The following is a 16,776-nucleotide window of genomic DNA, read 5'->3' on the forward strand; positions in this document are numbered from 1 at the left end:
AATCCGGGTGTGTTAAAAATAGTTTTATCCCCCCCGGTTAATTATGAAATTGTATTTTGACATAAGAGGGGTTCAAAACATATAAATGAGGTGAGTTAGCAACAGTTCAAAATCATAGGGGTGAGTAAACAAAAACAAAACACAGGAGGAGTGCATACATTATTAAGGAGATTTATATTTTGACTATTACTTTTTTCAACATACATATTTTTTGTGCACCCTATTTTTTTTCTTTCGAAAATGTCCTTGAGATTTTTGGATTTTGAAATCCGAACTGAGTTTTTCATTTGTTATGGCGTGAAAAAAAAGAGTTTTTCACATATTTGGATTTTATGATCCAAAAACCTCAAAAAATAGGGAGCGTTCCTTGTTTTTTTCGGATTATAAAATCGGAACACGCCCTAAACATCTTTTTTCAGGGGAAAAACATTCATATTATATAATTCGAATCGTATTAGCCCAAATTTTCAGTCTGTTTGTAACATGGATAACTAGTTTAAGGACCATATTAATCTTCCTAAATCTCATCCTTATGTTTTAGGTCATTGTTAGATATTCTTAGTCAAAAATTCGGTTTTCGGGCTACTTGATCAGATTGCTCCGAAACTTCCCCAGAAAATCAGAAGAAAAAAAAATCAAGGATCAAGACTCCTCTAGAAGAGACTTCTTATGGAACTCCGTCCCTCAAAATCCAAAATTCCATCGTTTAAATTCATTTTTAATTTTTTTTAATTTTTCATATTCTCATAAAAATAGAAAAAATTTGCATTAGTTTTATTTGTTTTTTTAGAATTTTTTGATGGTATTTTTATATTTTTATGATTTTATTTGTCAAGTTTTTATCATTTTTTTACTTTATTTTTTTGTTGTTTTTAAAAGCAAAATTCAAAATTGCTGAAATCAAAAATATTCTGATTGTTGAAATCATAAGCATATTTCATATTATAAAATCCAAATACAGTTTGGATGTTTTGGGATTTTATAATATGGAAATCCATAAGCATTTTTGAAAATTTTATAAGGCGCGTGAGAAGGTAGGTAGTAAGGTGGAAAAAGTTATAGTCTTATATTTTAAAATTCGAATACTTTCAGTTTTTCATAAGCACACGAGATGCTTGGGCTTGGCCCATAATTTTAATTTAATTTTTCAATATAGTATTTTTTTACGATAATTGCTCTTCTCCTATTCATTTTTGCTAATTTCTATCAAATAGTCGAGTGTAAGTTAACTCACGTAAGATAAGAATGAGCAAAAGAGATAGGAGAATAACAATTCTCATTTTTTTTTTATCTACTTAGAAGTAACCAACCAATTAAATATATCAGTTTTATTTTTTATTTTTATGGACACTTGAGAATAGATTATTAGTATGTGAAATGTCAATAAGAAGACTCACATTAAATACAAAATAAGTATAACCGATACATACATATCTTTTGTCAAATTTTTTTTGACACATACATATTAATGTTTTAAGATTTTGAGTTAACATATAATGTTTTTTTTTTGACAAAAACATATAATGTTTTTTTGTCACCATTATATGATACCAAGTTTCCACCTTTTCTTAATGGTGATTGATCTTCGTCACATAATTTGTGAAGCATATAAGGTGGATTCTCCCCTTTCAACTAAATTCTTTCCATATCTATGAGCTATAAGTCGAAATCCTAATCACATACCAAAAGAGTTCAAATCTCTTACCACTTGAACGAATTCATTGTTGGTGACATATAGTCTAAAATGTGCTTATGTAATTCTTCAAAGTACAATGTGATGATCTTCAACTTTCATGATGATATAACATTAATATTTTTTTTATAGTGCTGTGAATGAAAAACAAAAATCTTAGCAACATTATTGGCATATATGAAAACATGTAAAGAACTTGTAAATATCAGGATGTCTTTAACTTATTTTAATAATAATGGTATAGTATTTATAGTTTTCAATATTTTTTTTGCGCAAAATTTTCAATATACTGTTTAATGATGTCATTATTTTATCGTCTATACCTCAAAATTATTTACTTCATCCATTTTAAAATAAATATCGTTAAGATTTTTACACACATATTAAAAAATACATTAATTAAAAGAAAGACAGATGTTATTTTACCAAATTATCCTAATCAACTATATGTTTGTTTTTCGTTAAAGAAAAATAATACTTTAAAAGTAATGTATATAGTATTAATTGAATGGTACAATTGAAAAGAAAAAAAATATTATTGCATTGAAACTAAGAGTTACATTCATTTTAAAACAATTTCTTTTGACTAAACACTCATTTCGAAACGGAGAAAGTATAACTATATTGTTTCCTTCATTCGTCGATATTTCTCAATATGTCACGGACTTTATTGTGGAAATTGTCTCATGAAAATCTCTTTCCAACAAATGCTTATTATATGAAGATTTTGCTAGGTACCCTATGAAGAACCGTGCATAATTTACTCAACAACTAAAATAGCCGCATGAATAAATTTAATTTTTATTGATTGTTGATTAAATTATATGCACAATTTTTTTAAGGATAACATAGACCATCATATATGCAGTACCAAAAAATACATTAAAAAAGAATATGTAGTACCAAAAAAAAAAACCACCATATATGAATTCTGACCGAGAAATATGGACAGCCAAAAAATATTGAACTACTACTTACTATATATAGCTAAAATATCATGTTTCATACAAAAGCAACTTAGTCAGAAGTTGGTATACTCTTCCATATATCCAACTTTTTAGATACAAATTAACCCAAAAAATACCCATTAATTAAATTAATATTTGGGTTTCCAATTAAAGGTGAGCAAAGCAAACAACGTTGGCAAGTTGAACTTGAAGCCTTGAAAGATGGTTTGTGTTGACTTAATTATCTATCCCCTGCTCTTAAGCAATTTGAGGCGTTGCGCACACTCAATGAAACTTCTGCAACCAAACACACAAATTTTATTTAGAACATAAATCACTAGAACATACATTCCCTTAATTGTTAGAGACAATGTGCTTAAAATTCCCTAATTATAAACCCTCATTTCATATTTCACATATATTAAAAAAAATTGGTAATGTAATTAAAGTATTTATTTTGAGTAGTACTAATATAATATAATCTTGCGTATAGATGTATTTAATATTGACTTTTTGTTTCTTCAAAAATAAAAATTGACTTTTTGTTAGTAGTTAAACACATGACGAGGGTTCAACCAAAAAAACTTGACATGCCTAGTACACATAGACTTTCACCCTATTAGTATTGACTCAATGACAAACTTTTTTTTCCGCTTCACTCACCTAACAATGTGTACTTTAATTTAGCCTATATGTAACATGTTCTATGACTTAACTAGGACCTAACCACATGAGAAGAGTCTTACCGATAGTCCATTAGGCGAGAAAGGCTCGCGACTTAATTACTTGATTTAAATGACAAATGTTAGTAAGTTAATCGTTATGTTAATATGTTCTTCCTTGACATGATTCGAACTCTAGACCTTTACTTCTTATATCTCCTTTAATCTCTAAACTTAACTAAGTGAGTTACCCATCCTCTCAACTCCTAACACATTTTAATGCAAACTAATTAAGATCATGTTTAAAATAATATATACATCTTATAATTTGAAATATGACTTATATCTAGAGACAATCTTTTTTCCTTGAATGTTTATAATTAGTCATACAAGGAGTAGCTAGCTTGCACTAATTAATGATAATTACCTCCATGAAATATCTTGAGCAAGAAGCCAATCACCTTCTTTGTCTTGATAAACCAGTTCATACTGTTGTTGATCATGATCACCTGTTAATTTCCAACTGCATGAATTAATGCCGTGCATATACTATACATACCTCAACTAATTAGTAGTACTAATTATTAACTTGGAAATTTAATTAGAAATTTGAATAAACAACATACATAAGACGTACGTACATTTTTCAAACATGTCCATTAAAGTTTGATTGAGAGTATGAAATGAATGGTGCATGCCAAGATTAACCTTTCGAGCTATTCCTACACCTTCCATCTTCACCTTCACGTAATTCCTATGATTATGAGAACCATCAATAGGGACCACGTGATCCTCAACATCATTTTCATTACAACGAAGTTTCTTCCTCCTACAATTAACCGGAGGCCATCCAACAAGAGCTTCTTCATCATCTTCATTGCTCCTAAATCAATCAAATAAATTAATATTCAATCATATATCATATTGATATTGTTAATTTACTAAGTACTAACATTGAATATTGGAGAGTAACTAATAATATTAATTACTTGGTGATAGTGGTAGTGGAGCTGTGAGAGCAGTGTTGATCATCATGATCATGATCATCTGAGTGGCCAGGAGTTAATGGTAGAAGAGAAAGAGTGGGAAGGTTGGTTGTTTCTGCTGCATGCTCCAAGAGTTGAGAAAATCTTCGTTTCTTATTGTCATGGTTCAAAGGGAAGTGATTCTTGGTAGATGAAATATTGTAGGCATGAGAATTATTATAAGTGGAGAGAGCAAGACCCAAATGAAGCTCCATATGTGATTGTAGAGAGATAAGCTATTATGCAACAATAAGAAGAGAAAGAGAACAAACAAAGCTATTTATTAATGCAGTGGAAGGGTGTGACTCGTGTGACATAATTTATTAGATTAGATTTGTACTAGTATTGTGATAATTATATTCATTAATATGTGAATATAGATAAAAAATAAATTTGAAGAAATAGAGAAATGTTAACGAGGATCCGGAGACATTCTTTAAGTATTTTTAATAGTAAGTTTTTATGAAAATATATATAATCAATACATTGAAATTTATAATATTTAATTTTTTTTAATAATATTTTTTAAATTTGAGATCCTTAAAAAGTGTTCCAATGACACTCGTTAACAAGATCCGACAGAATAATAGCCGAGGATAGAGGTTTGAATTGCAAGTAGGAAAATGAGATCGAGGGACAAATAGTAGTAGACTAGAGTGAGGGGAAGCCTTGTGAGTATGAGACAAGATGTTGGAAATTGAGTTAAGGTGTCCGTATCGATGCTTGTCTTTTTACCGACCCATTTCCATCTTCTTCCTTCTTTACTTCAAAAGCATCATTATACACCCCCTCCTACTTCACGCGCATTCTAATCTTTCTTTCTTTCTTTCTTTCTTATGTTGCCCTGAAAATGAGTTAGTTTAACTCATAAGCAAATGTATAATTGTTTAGTTGGATAATAAATTTAACTGTAAAATCTAATTTTAAAACTATCTCAAATTTTTAGCTTTACAATTATAGAGAATTGAGCATATGTTTGATATTGTATCATGTTTCTCAAAAGTTCGATGGTTTTTTAACTTGACGTAGAAGCCTGCATTTGTTGCTTCAGCAAATTACAGTGAAAAGGTTATTTGGACACAACTTTGCAATAAGGAATGCGGAACCAAATACATACTATTAGAGCTGTAAAAAATGAGCTGGTCAACGGACCGGCCCAAAAGCCCATATTTTTGGGCCTGACCAGGCCTAAAAAACTAGTCCAAAAACGCACTCGGGCTTTTTTGGCCCAAGCCCATTTGGTCCATACAAAATTTGGGCCGGACCGCTGACCCATTTACTATATAATTGGATTTTTTTGTTAAAAAAAATAGTATATTTTTTTAAAAAATTATCAGTTATTTTAAAATTTATCAATAAAAAAATATTTAAATCAATAAACTTAATAAAAATGAATGAATTTAGCTTAAAGTTTTAAATTTTTTTTTTTTTGGTAGATAGACGAAATGACAAAGTCATTATAAACTCACACACACAAGTGGAGGTACCGGGGTTCGAACCCCGGTCATGGCATCCGGCCTAACAATTTCGGCATTTTGCCAGTTGAGCTAGGACTTCTAGATAAAGTTTTAAAATTTTAAAGTATATAAACTATTAATTTGATTTAATTGAATGAATAATATAGAGTTTCATTAATATTCAATGTTAATGTAAAAATTACTTACACTTTTATGTTCATCCAATCATATTTTAGGGAAAAAAAAATAGTGGTGAGTGACTAATATATAAAAAAGTGAATAAATTTTAAAAATAAAAAATAAACGGGTCGGGTCGGACTGGTCCGTGGCCCCCACAATCCGGGTCGGGCTGACCCATTTATATAGTCGGGCCAGCCCATTTGACACCTCTGCGTACTATAAACATGTGAACATTATTTTCATACTTCTGAAATCAATTTATTTTTTAAAGGCATACTTCTAAAATCAATTTTGACTCTTCTAAAAATGAAAAACAACATACACTAATGGTGAATATAATTATACTCTTCATATGTTTTTTTGGAAGAATATAATTTTTTTATTAATATTAATATTACACAAACATGGTAAAGTAATATGTTTGATGCAAAATATATTAAAATGTTAAAATTACAGTATAAAAATTATCGATTATTTTTTAAACATACGAAGTAATAATTATAATAATAATAATAATAATATCGATTAAATTAGTGCAATATATAAGATTAAAAATCAACAAGCAACATAAAAAATCAATATATAATACTCTTAAAAGAATAAGCAAGTATTAATATTTATTTTTGCGGTTCATTTTGGTTTTAAAAAAATAATCCAAAATCTTATATGATCATAACGATTGCTACTAAACATCATCCAAACGCATAAAAAAATATTCAATTTTTTTACGATTATTACCACTATGTATGTATAACATATCATATTTTTTTCTCTCTCAAATGAAATATTTATAACAAAGTTACTAGTATTTGGATGTTAAATGGGAGAGTGCATACACGCCCCTGAAAAGGGAGTGAAACAAATAAATTGTAGGATGTGTTGAAGTGGGGCCACAATGTCACAGAGATTGAAAGCATATCTGCAGGTACAATTCTGATGAGTTAGCTGAAACAGCTTGTAGTCAAATCAAAGGGAGCTCACTGCTGCTGGCCCCATCATATTCTTACCATTCCACGTTTCCCTTCCCACGTCATATATGTTTTATCTTTTCTTTTTAGGGTTTAATATGTTTTTGATCCCTATAAAATTAAGACATTTTAAGTTTAGTCCTTATTTAATTTTAATAGTTCTTTTAGTCCCTAAAAAAAATTATGCATTCAGTATTAGTCCCTCCTCAATTCAAATTTATTTAATTTATTACTAAAAGTTCCTCTGCAAAAAATTATCACAAAATTTGATTTCTACGTCCATATTTTGTTAATTTTATCTTTAATTTTTACTGTTTTAAAAAATTCATATTTAATTTGTTTAATGTTAAAAAAAATTAAATTTTAGTAAATGAACCTTTCATAGTGTTGTTCTAAACTTGTCTCAAAAAATCGTTAAAAAATTTAAGAGTTTAAAGATAATTAAACAAACTTTGTTGTAACAAAAACTAAAATTAGAAGTAATTTTTTTTAAGGGATTAAAAAACCTATTAAAATTAAGTAAGGACTAAACTCGGAAGTTCCCAATTTTATAAGGACCAAAAACATATTTAGTCATTCTTTTTATACTTTAATGTCCTTGGGAAATTAGTCACTTTAGTCCCTGGATGGGAAATGAGTAGTCACTTTAGTCCCTGAATGCAGATAAATTGCAAAACAGTCTTTGAATGTAGACTCTGTTGATAAATTTCAGGGACTAAAGTGACGACTCATTTCCTATTCAGGAACTAAAGTGACTAATCTCCCAATTTTCTTTTCACAACTTTCTTCATGCTTCTCACTCACACTCAATTAAGGGACTGAGAAATTATATTATCTAATTAATAAAATGTTATATGTTAAGCTTCACAACAAAAAAAAAGTTATATTTTTTTCTTCTTAAAATTCGGTATCTGATTCAAGGACCGACTAATTTAAGGAGACCAATTCCACCGTCCACTTGCGGGGCCCCGCTCTAAGCCATAACAAAACTCTGTATGGACTTACCCTCCAAAATTGGCATCAGAGGGAATCAAACATGAGATCTTGATATAAGCACACTCCATGATCTAAAGCCAACCAGAAGACCAACCTCAAATTGGTTAAAAAAAAGAAGTTACTCTCTCTATCTCACAATATTAGTCGTTTAAGGTTTGAGCACGATTATTAAGGAAATGATTAATTGTGTTGATTTCAATGGTAAAATTAGTAGCATTTACTAAAAAACTCTTATTAATTGTAGTTGGTGGAGTAGTTAAGTTGGATGAAATTCAATAAATAAGGGTATAATAGTGGAAAAAAAATAATAAATAATGCATTGGTATTGTAAAACGATAATTATTTTAAGAAAAAGAAAAAAATGTTAAAGAGACAATAATTGTGAGACGGAAGGAGTATATGTTATCAACTTAAAACCTATTTTCATTGGCTTTGTAAAAAAAAACTTAAAAACTAGTTTATGTAAAAAATATTCTTATAAAAATGGTGTGTTTTGTGTAACAGAATCTCAAATTTGAAATGGTTTATGAAAAGTACGGACAAAGGACTAGATATACTTCTTTTTTAACCAGAAGACTAAATAACCATGTTTATACCTAAAAAAAAACACCATGTTTATTGGGTTTGTGGTTGCGGGTGTCTCAAAGTTTCTTAATTCAATAACATTTCATTCATAAGTCAGTTTCTTAATTCAATAACATTTCATTCATAAGTCATTTTTTTGGTCACACTATCATTCATAACTCAGAAGTCATTGGTAAGCGAAATCAAATCTATGCATGTTAGTTTTATAAAAGGAAAAAATTTAAGCTTTTCGTATAATTTTTAACTAAATTCATCGTGATTTCTTAAATTCATAATTTTTTTAAAGTTTGTTATCTCTAAACAAGATATATTTTTAGTTAAAAATCATATGAAAAGCACCTAAAGAATTGTACCTAAGTTTTGTCCTTATTAAAATAAATAAATAAAGGGCTAATAGTGTTTTTCACCCCTGTAATATATGTCATTTCTGGTTTTCGCCCCTATAAAATTTTCGGTTTGATTTGCACCCTCGTAAAAATTTTATTTTCCGGAAAACACCCTTAATAGGCCATTCAAAAACCAAAATTTCTTGAAAAAAAATTCTGAAAATGGCCTATTAAGGGTGTTTTTCAGAAAATAAAATTTTTACGAGGGTGCAAATCAAACCGAAAATTTTATAGGGGCGAAAACCGAAAATGACATATATTCCAGGAGTGAAAAACATTATTAACCCATAAATAAATAAATCTAAGCATTTTTTTATAAAAAATAGAAAAGAAAAAGAATCCATACATGATAACGTTCACCTGAAAGATCCGATTGTCTGTACAAGTTCCACTACTAGAGTTTGATTTAAGCGAGACAATATCTTAATTTGATTTAAGCGAGACAATATCTTAATTAACAATTAAACGACATAATTATCTTTTCATATTAGACATCACATATAAACTCGACAAAGAGAACAAATCAACAAGACAACAACCATGGAATTACTTTCCAAAAAATGCCGTATCCATCCATGTCGCAAATATAAAGGAATAAAAAAAAAAAAAAAACCACCCCCTTATTAATCTCATATTGTATCACATTTAAGATTATTAAATATTCGTTACAAAAGTGGGCAGTTCGTGAGCGGTCAGCTAAAATTCTAATTTCTTCTTCTTCTTCCATTAAAGAGGGATGGTTTAGAGTCAATTTTTGACCTCAAATCACCCTTCTACATTGTTTTTCTCCTGCTTTTTTATTTAAATAAGTGATTTTCACATCGAATTAGGTTTTTGTCGTCTTAGTGCGACGATGTTTTGTTTGTCGTCTTTGTACGGCATTGTTTGTTTTTCCCCCTTGTTCAGGTATTTGTTCAGATAAGATTGTTAGATCAAATTCGATCAAGTCCAGATCCAACCAATGACTTTGGCATCAACAACGTTGCAGATCCAGAAGCATAACTATTTCAGTGATTTTCATAAGTGATTTTCATATAGTCATATTTGTAGGTTTATGTACTTTGCCGTTTTATGCTATTAACATGGATGTTGTGAGTTTGTTCACAGATTCATCCTTTTTGTTTTTAACGAATTTGTATTGCATCGATAATATTACATATCTCAATCATTATATACTTAACTATTTATTGCCCTTTATTTTTTGAATATTGATCTTTTTTAAATCATTAATGAATGGTGATTTTACTGTCTTTATGACACTTGCTAGGATGAACTTCTTTTTTTGACAAATGTTGGCATACCTTTATATATTACTAATTCACAATTTTTAATAATTCAATGAACTTATTTAGGTTTTTCTTAATTATGTGTTACTCCATATTTTATTATAAGCCACTTTATTAAAAATACTTGTTTTATTATAAATTACTATAATACCAATGCATTATGAGTTTTTCTATTCACACCCTATATATTTCTGGTTACACCCAATTTTTTTAAAAAGTTTTTGATAATATCGAAAATTGTCCTTTTATATAAATTTTCTTAAAATCTTGATTTCATTTATTGTCACTCTAAAATTCTACTATCTTTCACCCACCAACGATCAAACAATCCTGATATTCAATTAATCTTTATGGAAGATTAAAGAGTAAATCAAAACATCTTTCATTCATACTCGATTGCATATAAATAAGTGAATTTTTTCTTCTTTTTCAATAACGTTGGTTTCAATTTTCTTCTTCTTGTTCAACTGCACTGTACGACAGTTTCGGTTTTACATTGTTGAGGTTAACTTAAATTCAGTTTAAGTAGGTTCATGTAAACTTAGTTTACATAATCTACTTAAATTTAGTTCAGTTTAAGTATGTACACTTAAACTCAGTTTACATTACCTACTTAAACTAAGTTTACATGTACATACTTAAATTGATATTACGTATAATCATTGAACAAGGTTGAACTTTTAGATGTACACTTAAACTCAGTTTACATGACCTACTTAAACTGAGTTTACATGACCTACTTAAAATAAGTTTGTACATACTTAAACTGAGATTACGTAGAATCATTGAACAAGGTTGAACTTTTAAATGCACACTTAAACTCGGTTTACATGATCTATTTAAACTGAGTTTAAGTATGTACATTTAAACTCATTTTACATGACCTACTGAAAGTAAGTTTACATGACCTACTTAAATTGAAGAGGGATTTTAGGGTGTAACCAAGAAAAAAGGAAGATGCTTTTTAAAAACTAAATTTTATGGAAGGGTAATTTTGTCATTTTGGGATGCAACCATGATTAAACAGGGTGTAATTAGAAAAACTCATTAATAATGTATTTTTATATCATAACCTTTACCGTTCATTAGTTTATCTTTTTTCTTTTTTTTTTTAATTTTTTTCCATATCATTAATAAATGATAATTTTGTAAAAATTTTCATAATTTCTTTTTTCAATACAAAATTAACTACATTTCTTGATATTTGTGAAAATGTCAAAACAACTTATAACAAAATATCGAGGGGTGTAACAACCCGATTTTCGCTAGAATTATTTTTAATTGTTTTAATATGTGTTTTTATGTGCTTGTGTGTGATTATTTATCGTCGGGTGCATTTTAATGGATTTTCGTGTTAGAAGGGTAATTTAGTCATTTTGTGAGTAAGGGTAATTTAGTAAATTCATGGTGAGGATTATTTTTAGTGTTTCAAGTGAGAACCATTATTTTACTAAATTACTAGTGTGGTAATTAGTTAGGAGCCGGTAAGTGATTGTTGTTATTATTTTACCGTTAAGTGAGTAGAAACATTTTAGAATTTGTGAATGAGTGGGTTAAGCCCACAGAGACATTAGGGTTAAGATCATTGGAGAGGAGCCTATATAAACCCTTGTCTTTAGAGAAAATAGGTTTTCATTTCATTTCATAAGATTTTTAGAGAGGTAGAGAGAGAAAGTTCAAGAGAAGAGGAAAAGGGTTAGAAGGGATAAAGCTTGAAGACCCAAGAGGTAATAGAGATTGTAGGAGCTAAATTGAAACTTTTGCTAGGATTATTGCTTATTGAGGTAAGATGGTTAGATTTCAACCATAATCAATTAGTTGTAATTTTCCCCTAATTGCATGCTTAAGTGCTTAATTGAATAAGTGATTATTTTGCTCTTAGCTGTTGTAATTCGTGCTCTTGTTATGATGATATGTTTGAGTACATGAAATTGATGATAATTGAATTGTTGTTGGTGAAATTGTATGTTCATAGTATGTGAAAATGATATAGTGTGAATTGTGCTCTAATTGTTGAATTGTGTTATGTTGTTGTTGAATTGTGATGAGAATCATGTTTAATTGATGTTGTTGTTGATGATTCATAGCTTGGGTGTTCATAAATCATGAGTTGATGATGTGAAATAAGTTGTTGTTGTTGGTTTTGTAAAAATGAGTTGATTTGGTGAATTATGTTTAAATAGCATTTGTTTTCATGTTTGATGTGTTCTTGAGAGCCCTTTTAAGTGCTAAGACCTGTAAACAAATTTTGAAAACATATTTGGGCATTGGGAGATCAAAATTGAGAATTTTGGGTGAAAAAGGGTTGAAACCCGTAAGTTTTCTGCAGAATTGATGACTGTTCGCTTAAGCGAACGCGTAAGCGAACAATCACAATGAGTTTTGGAACTCGGTCGCTTAAGCGAACCGGTAAGAGAACAACAAGCGTACAACTACTATAAGCTTATGGAACCTGGTTGCTTAAGCGAACAAGCCTAGTTTCAGCAACTTTTAATTTTTGTTCCGGGCTTTAGGGGACCAATCCAAGCTTTGTAAAATACTTCTTTAAAATCCTAAACCTACTGAAACATGATTTACTCATTCAAACTTGGGATTTTCTAATTGGGATGAAACTTGAACTTTTGATAATTTCGGATTTTGTCGGAAATGAACTTTGATGAACTAATAGGAATTACAAGTTTGGCCTACAGTCCCTCTGGACTTAGGCAAGGCTTGTAAAGTTGGTTAAATGTCTTAATCATGTCAAACTTGATTTTCGGGTGGGAAAGTGGAAAATGTGAACTTGGGATTTTCTCATACGAACTTAGGCTAATTTTTGAACTAATGCTTAATAGTTCGTAAGTGGCTTAAGCTCATGACTACATGATTGATTAAGTTTGATTTGTGAGTTTTTCAACTTGAGTAAGTTACCTTGTTTTGAAAATTATCAATGTTGGCCGTTTTACCACTTGATACGAACTTTGTCGAACGATTCTTTAAAGCCAATTACCTTATAAATCTTTCGGGACTAGCCTTATATGATTAAATGAAGATATGTGAATGAATTTTTAGGCGTGAAATATGATATTTATCATAAGGTGTTGCATTTTCTCTTTACTTGGAATGTGAGAAGTATTTGGAGTGGTAGAACTATATTATATGGTTGATGTTGATTAATGTTTATATATCAATTGATGTTGATATATTATGATGACAATTGGACGATGACTCTGAATTGAATTATAACTTGATTGTTGTGTGGACGTAAATACTTGATAATGCAATCGTTGTCGAGGTGATCAATATAATTGGAGGTTATCCTTTATATTGTTGTTGAATATTTATGAGGTGATTTTGCATTGTCAAGTCTTTGCTTGTATGTCCATGCATCATAGTCATGTTGAGTCTTGATGTTGTAAAGGAGGATTACTCTTTTACTTCGGTGATAATGTAAGACGGGTGTGAAATCTTACATATGATGTTTTTGTTGCATCATGGGTGACGACCTTGGGGTTATTTGGTACCACATGCATATATGTCTTGGGATTAGGCGCATATCATATTGGCATGAGTCTTATCTGTTGCATGTGAATGAAGAATGTTGATGATCAGTGTGTTTGATGAATGCATACTTGTGATATTTGGAATTGTTGCATGAATGTGTATATGGAAATTAATTGCTCATGTTTAATTAATTGATACTTGATTTGATTCATTTATGTCAAACTGTTTATGTGGATTATGATTGATGTAAAGCTTACCCCCCTAGTGGTTTTGACCACCTACTTGTCTGTATGGATGGGTAGACGAAGTGCATGATTAGTTGCTTTTGGTGAGTTGCTTGGATATCGGAAGCTATCTCCGTTATCGTTTCCTTAGAGTCTTAGGGTAGGCTCTGATCTAGGATGTCTGTCTTATGATTATTCTAGATTGTTTACTCTGGATTTATTTATGTTGTGGAGATTTTCCCATTTGTCGAGATTTGGAGAATTTTTTATGATGATGTATTTTGATATCATGACATGTATACTTTTGAGGTGTATGGTTTATATCCGCTGCGACTGTTGAGAATTTTTATATATGCATGTTGATTTGGTTTTTGTTGATGACGTGGCGTCTATTTCTTGAATATTTATATTATTCGCGTGTTTTATCACTTTAATAGAAATATGGCGTTACAAGAGGTGTCCTAAAATGACTTTTTTTTAGAGGTACTAAAATGACTTAGTTATATTCTTTTTTGAAGATGTCAAACTAACCCCTTCGAAATTGGTATCAGAGAGAATCCAACATGAAACCTTGAGAGAAACACACTTTAAGGTCTCAAGCCAATCAAGACCATCAAGCCAATCCAAGTCGGTTGACTTATATAGTTATAGGGTTTTGCTAACAAGTATTCTAAGAGCATTATTTAAGAAACTCAAAACGATTTTTTTTAAATACTTGTCAAATATATATAAAAGTCATAACTACACATTTTTTTTTTGTAAAAATTACTACTTTTGAATCTTTAAACAATATCCTAAGAGCACTTGTTAGCATTTTTCATAGTTATATTATGGAAAATATGAATATTTAATGGGATATATATTATAAAAAAGTGTATAATGTACTATATATATATATATATATATATATTTTTTTTTTATCTCTCTTATTTTTTGAGTATTTAATTTTTTTAATAAAACGAGGAGTATTTAATTATTTATTGATCAAAATTCACAATAATAGTTGATGCATATAAATCAAAAAATAATAAAAGTAAGAGAGATAAAAATCCGAACGGAGGAAGACAAAAAATAACAACATCCCAACACATTATACTAACAACTTTTTTTAAAAAATATGAAAAAGGCAAAAGGGGTTTACCTATATGAACTGAGGAAGTAAATTGGGATGTTGTTGTTTCACGGTATGTGTGTGCTATAACGACGGACATAGGTAAAATCCGAACATATGAAAGTTAGAAACATTGTCTCCTATGTGACTCTCAAAATGACAGTGGTAGTTAATTGGTGTCAGAAGAATGAATAAGAAGAATTCAATAGCTCCCGGACTTCACGTGATGCCCAACATCCACACGAGGAGGCATATCTGCTGTCCCGGCTGCAACCCACACGCTTTCATTCTCCACAAATACTACTTTACTACAATTTTTCAATCTACCCAACTAAACTACGGGTGTTATTTGGAGTGGATTGAAAAATTGTCCAATAGTTATAATAGCATTATATACAATTACATCTTGATTTGTTTGAATTAAAAAAGCGAGACTTAAAAAAGATAGACTTGGATTCAAATTCTATGATTTCATTGATATGAAAAGTTGACATATTTATAAAGGTCAAAAATATATTTAACCTTTTTTATTAATACTATATACATATGACATAATATAGATGGTTTGACTAATTGATTAATGTCGGCCATACACTCAAAAACATCTAATCAAGAGGGGTTAGTGTTCTTTTGACCAATAAAAAGAGAGAGAAAATAAGTTGTCACAAAAATTATTGCAAATAATTATTCAAATATCACTATTCTTGTTGATATATTACTTATGAAACTACAATTTGTGGAATTGTTTTACCTACGTGCTATGATTGTTATGAAGAATTTGATGCAAAATAACATGTGAGAGATAAATAGTTGAACGCTTATTTTGTTATTTACGTAGATAGAGCCATTTTGACTTAAATTTACTTACATATATTATGTTTTTATTAACATAATATATGAAAGGGTTTAGTATGTGTTTGGTCCCTACAAAATTACAAATTTTTAAGTTTAGTTCTATAAAATTTTAATGGTAATTTTAGTCCTTCATAATATTGTAATTTATAAGAATAGTTTGTATTTATTTTCTTTTTACAATAGACGCTTTTAGTCATCCAAAATAGTCTTTATATAATGTAAATAGGGACTAAAAGTGATTTTTTTTTGTAGGGACTAAATTTAAAAGCTTGTAATTTTGTAGGGACTTAAAACATATTTAACTGAAAAAATCATTATATGTTTGGAAAGAGGAGCAAAGTTACCTTGATTAGTTTGCAAGCAATAGAGTAGAGGAAGAGTAAAAAAAAAAATAGAGGATTTGATCAATCAAGCTGCCACTACATGGGATAATGAACGACCGATTATTATTCGAAAGAGTTACATGTTGCCACATGGTATTCGTATATCATCTATCAATAAGTATTTTTCATTAAATAAATAATTATTATCAATTTTTTTTTGAACGAATAATTATTATCAAACTTGAACAAGGTTCTTATAGTCAAAAATATCTTTTTTAGTCACAATTAAATTTGTCAAACAAATACTAGCATGCGCAAAGAGTTGAAGATGCCCATGTGTTAATGGTCCAATCCACAAACAATTCAACCAAAAGGACCACTTCAACCATTTTTCATTCAAAACGTCAATTAAATTACTTCAAATGATCAAGAAAATCCAAACAAAAAATTAGTACACTACAACCAACAATATTCTTGCTAGCTCTTAATAATAATGTATGAATATGCTTGTTTGTCTCGTTGGACCAGCAAGTTGAATGGTCTAAAATTGTAACATTTGAAGGTTCAAATATTGACAAAATTGCATGGCCTATAA

General features: G+C 29.4%; 1 protein-coding gene across 1 annotated transcript; it reads right to left on the minus strand.

Annotated features, from left to right (window-relative positions):
- Nucleotides 1–2,653: 2,653 nt before the first annotated feature.
- On the minus strand, nt 2,654–4,614 carry LOC25493962 (auxin-responsive protein IAA28). Its single transcript, XM_013602644.3, has 4 exons — nt 4,292–4,614; nt 3,944–4,185; nt 3,730–3,811; nt 2,654–2,937 (listed from the first exon to the last, which is right to left on the minus strand). Exons 1-4 carry the CDS (start codon nt 4,540–4,542, stop codon nt 2,886–2,888), a joined length of 627 nt encoding a protein of 208 aa, XP_013458098.1. The 5' UTR covers nt 4,543–4,614; the 3' UTR covers nt 2,654–2,885.
- Nucleotides 4,615–16,776: the final 12,162 nt, after the last annotated feature.

The sequence above is a fragment of the Medicago truncatula genome, chromosome 4, assembly GCF_003473485.1.
Source record: "Medicago truncatula cultivar Jemalong A17 chromosome 4, MtrunA17r5.0-ANR, whole genome shotgun sequence".
NCBI classification, from domain to species: Eukaryota; Viridiplantae; Streptophyta; class Magnoliopsida; order Fabales; family Fabaceae; genus Medicago; species Medicago truncatula.

Bases quoted from the DNA above. Each gene is read 5' to 3' on its own strand.
- LOC25493962 (XM_013602644.3), bottom strand. From the start codon at position 4,542: ATGGAGCTTCATTTGGGTCTTGCTCTCTCCACTTATAATAATTCTCAT. The intron at 4,186-4,291 runs GTAATTAATATT...TGATTGATTTAG, and splicing joins TCCACTACCACTATCACCAA to GAGCAATGAAGATGATGAAG. The intron at 3,812-3,943 runs GTACGTACGTCT...GGAAATTAACAG, and splicing joins AATGGACATGTTTGAAAAAT to GTGATCATGATCAACAACAG.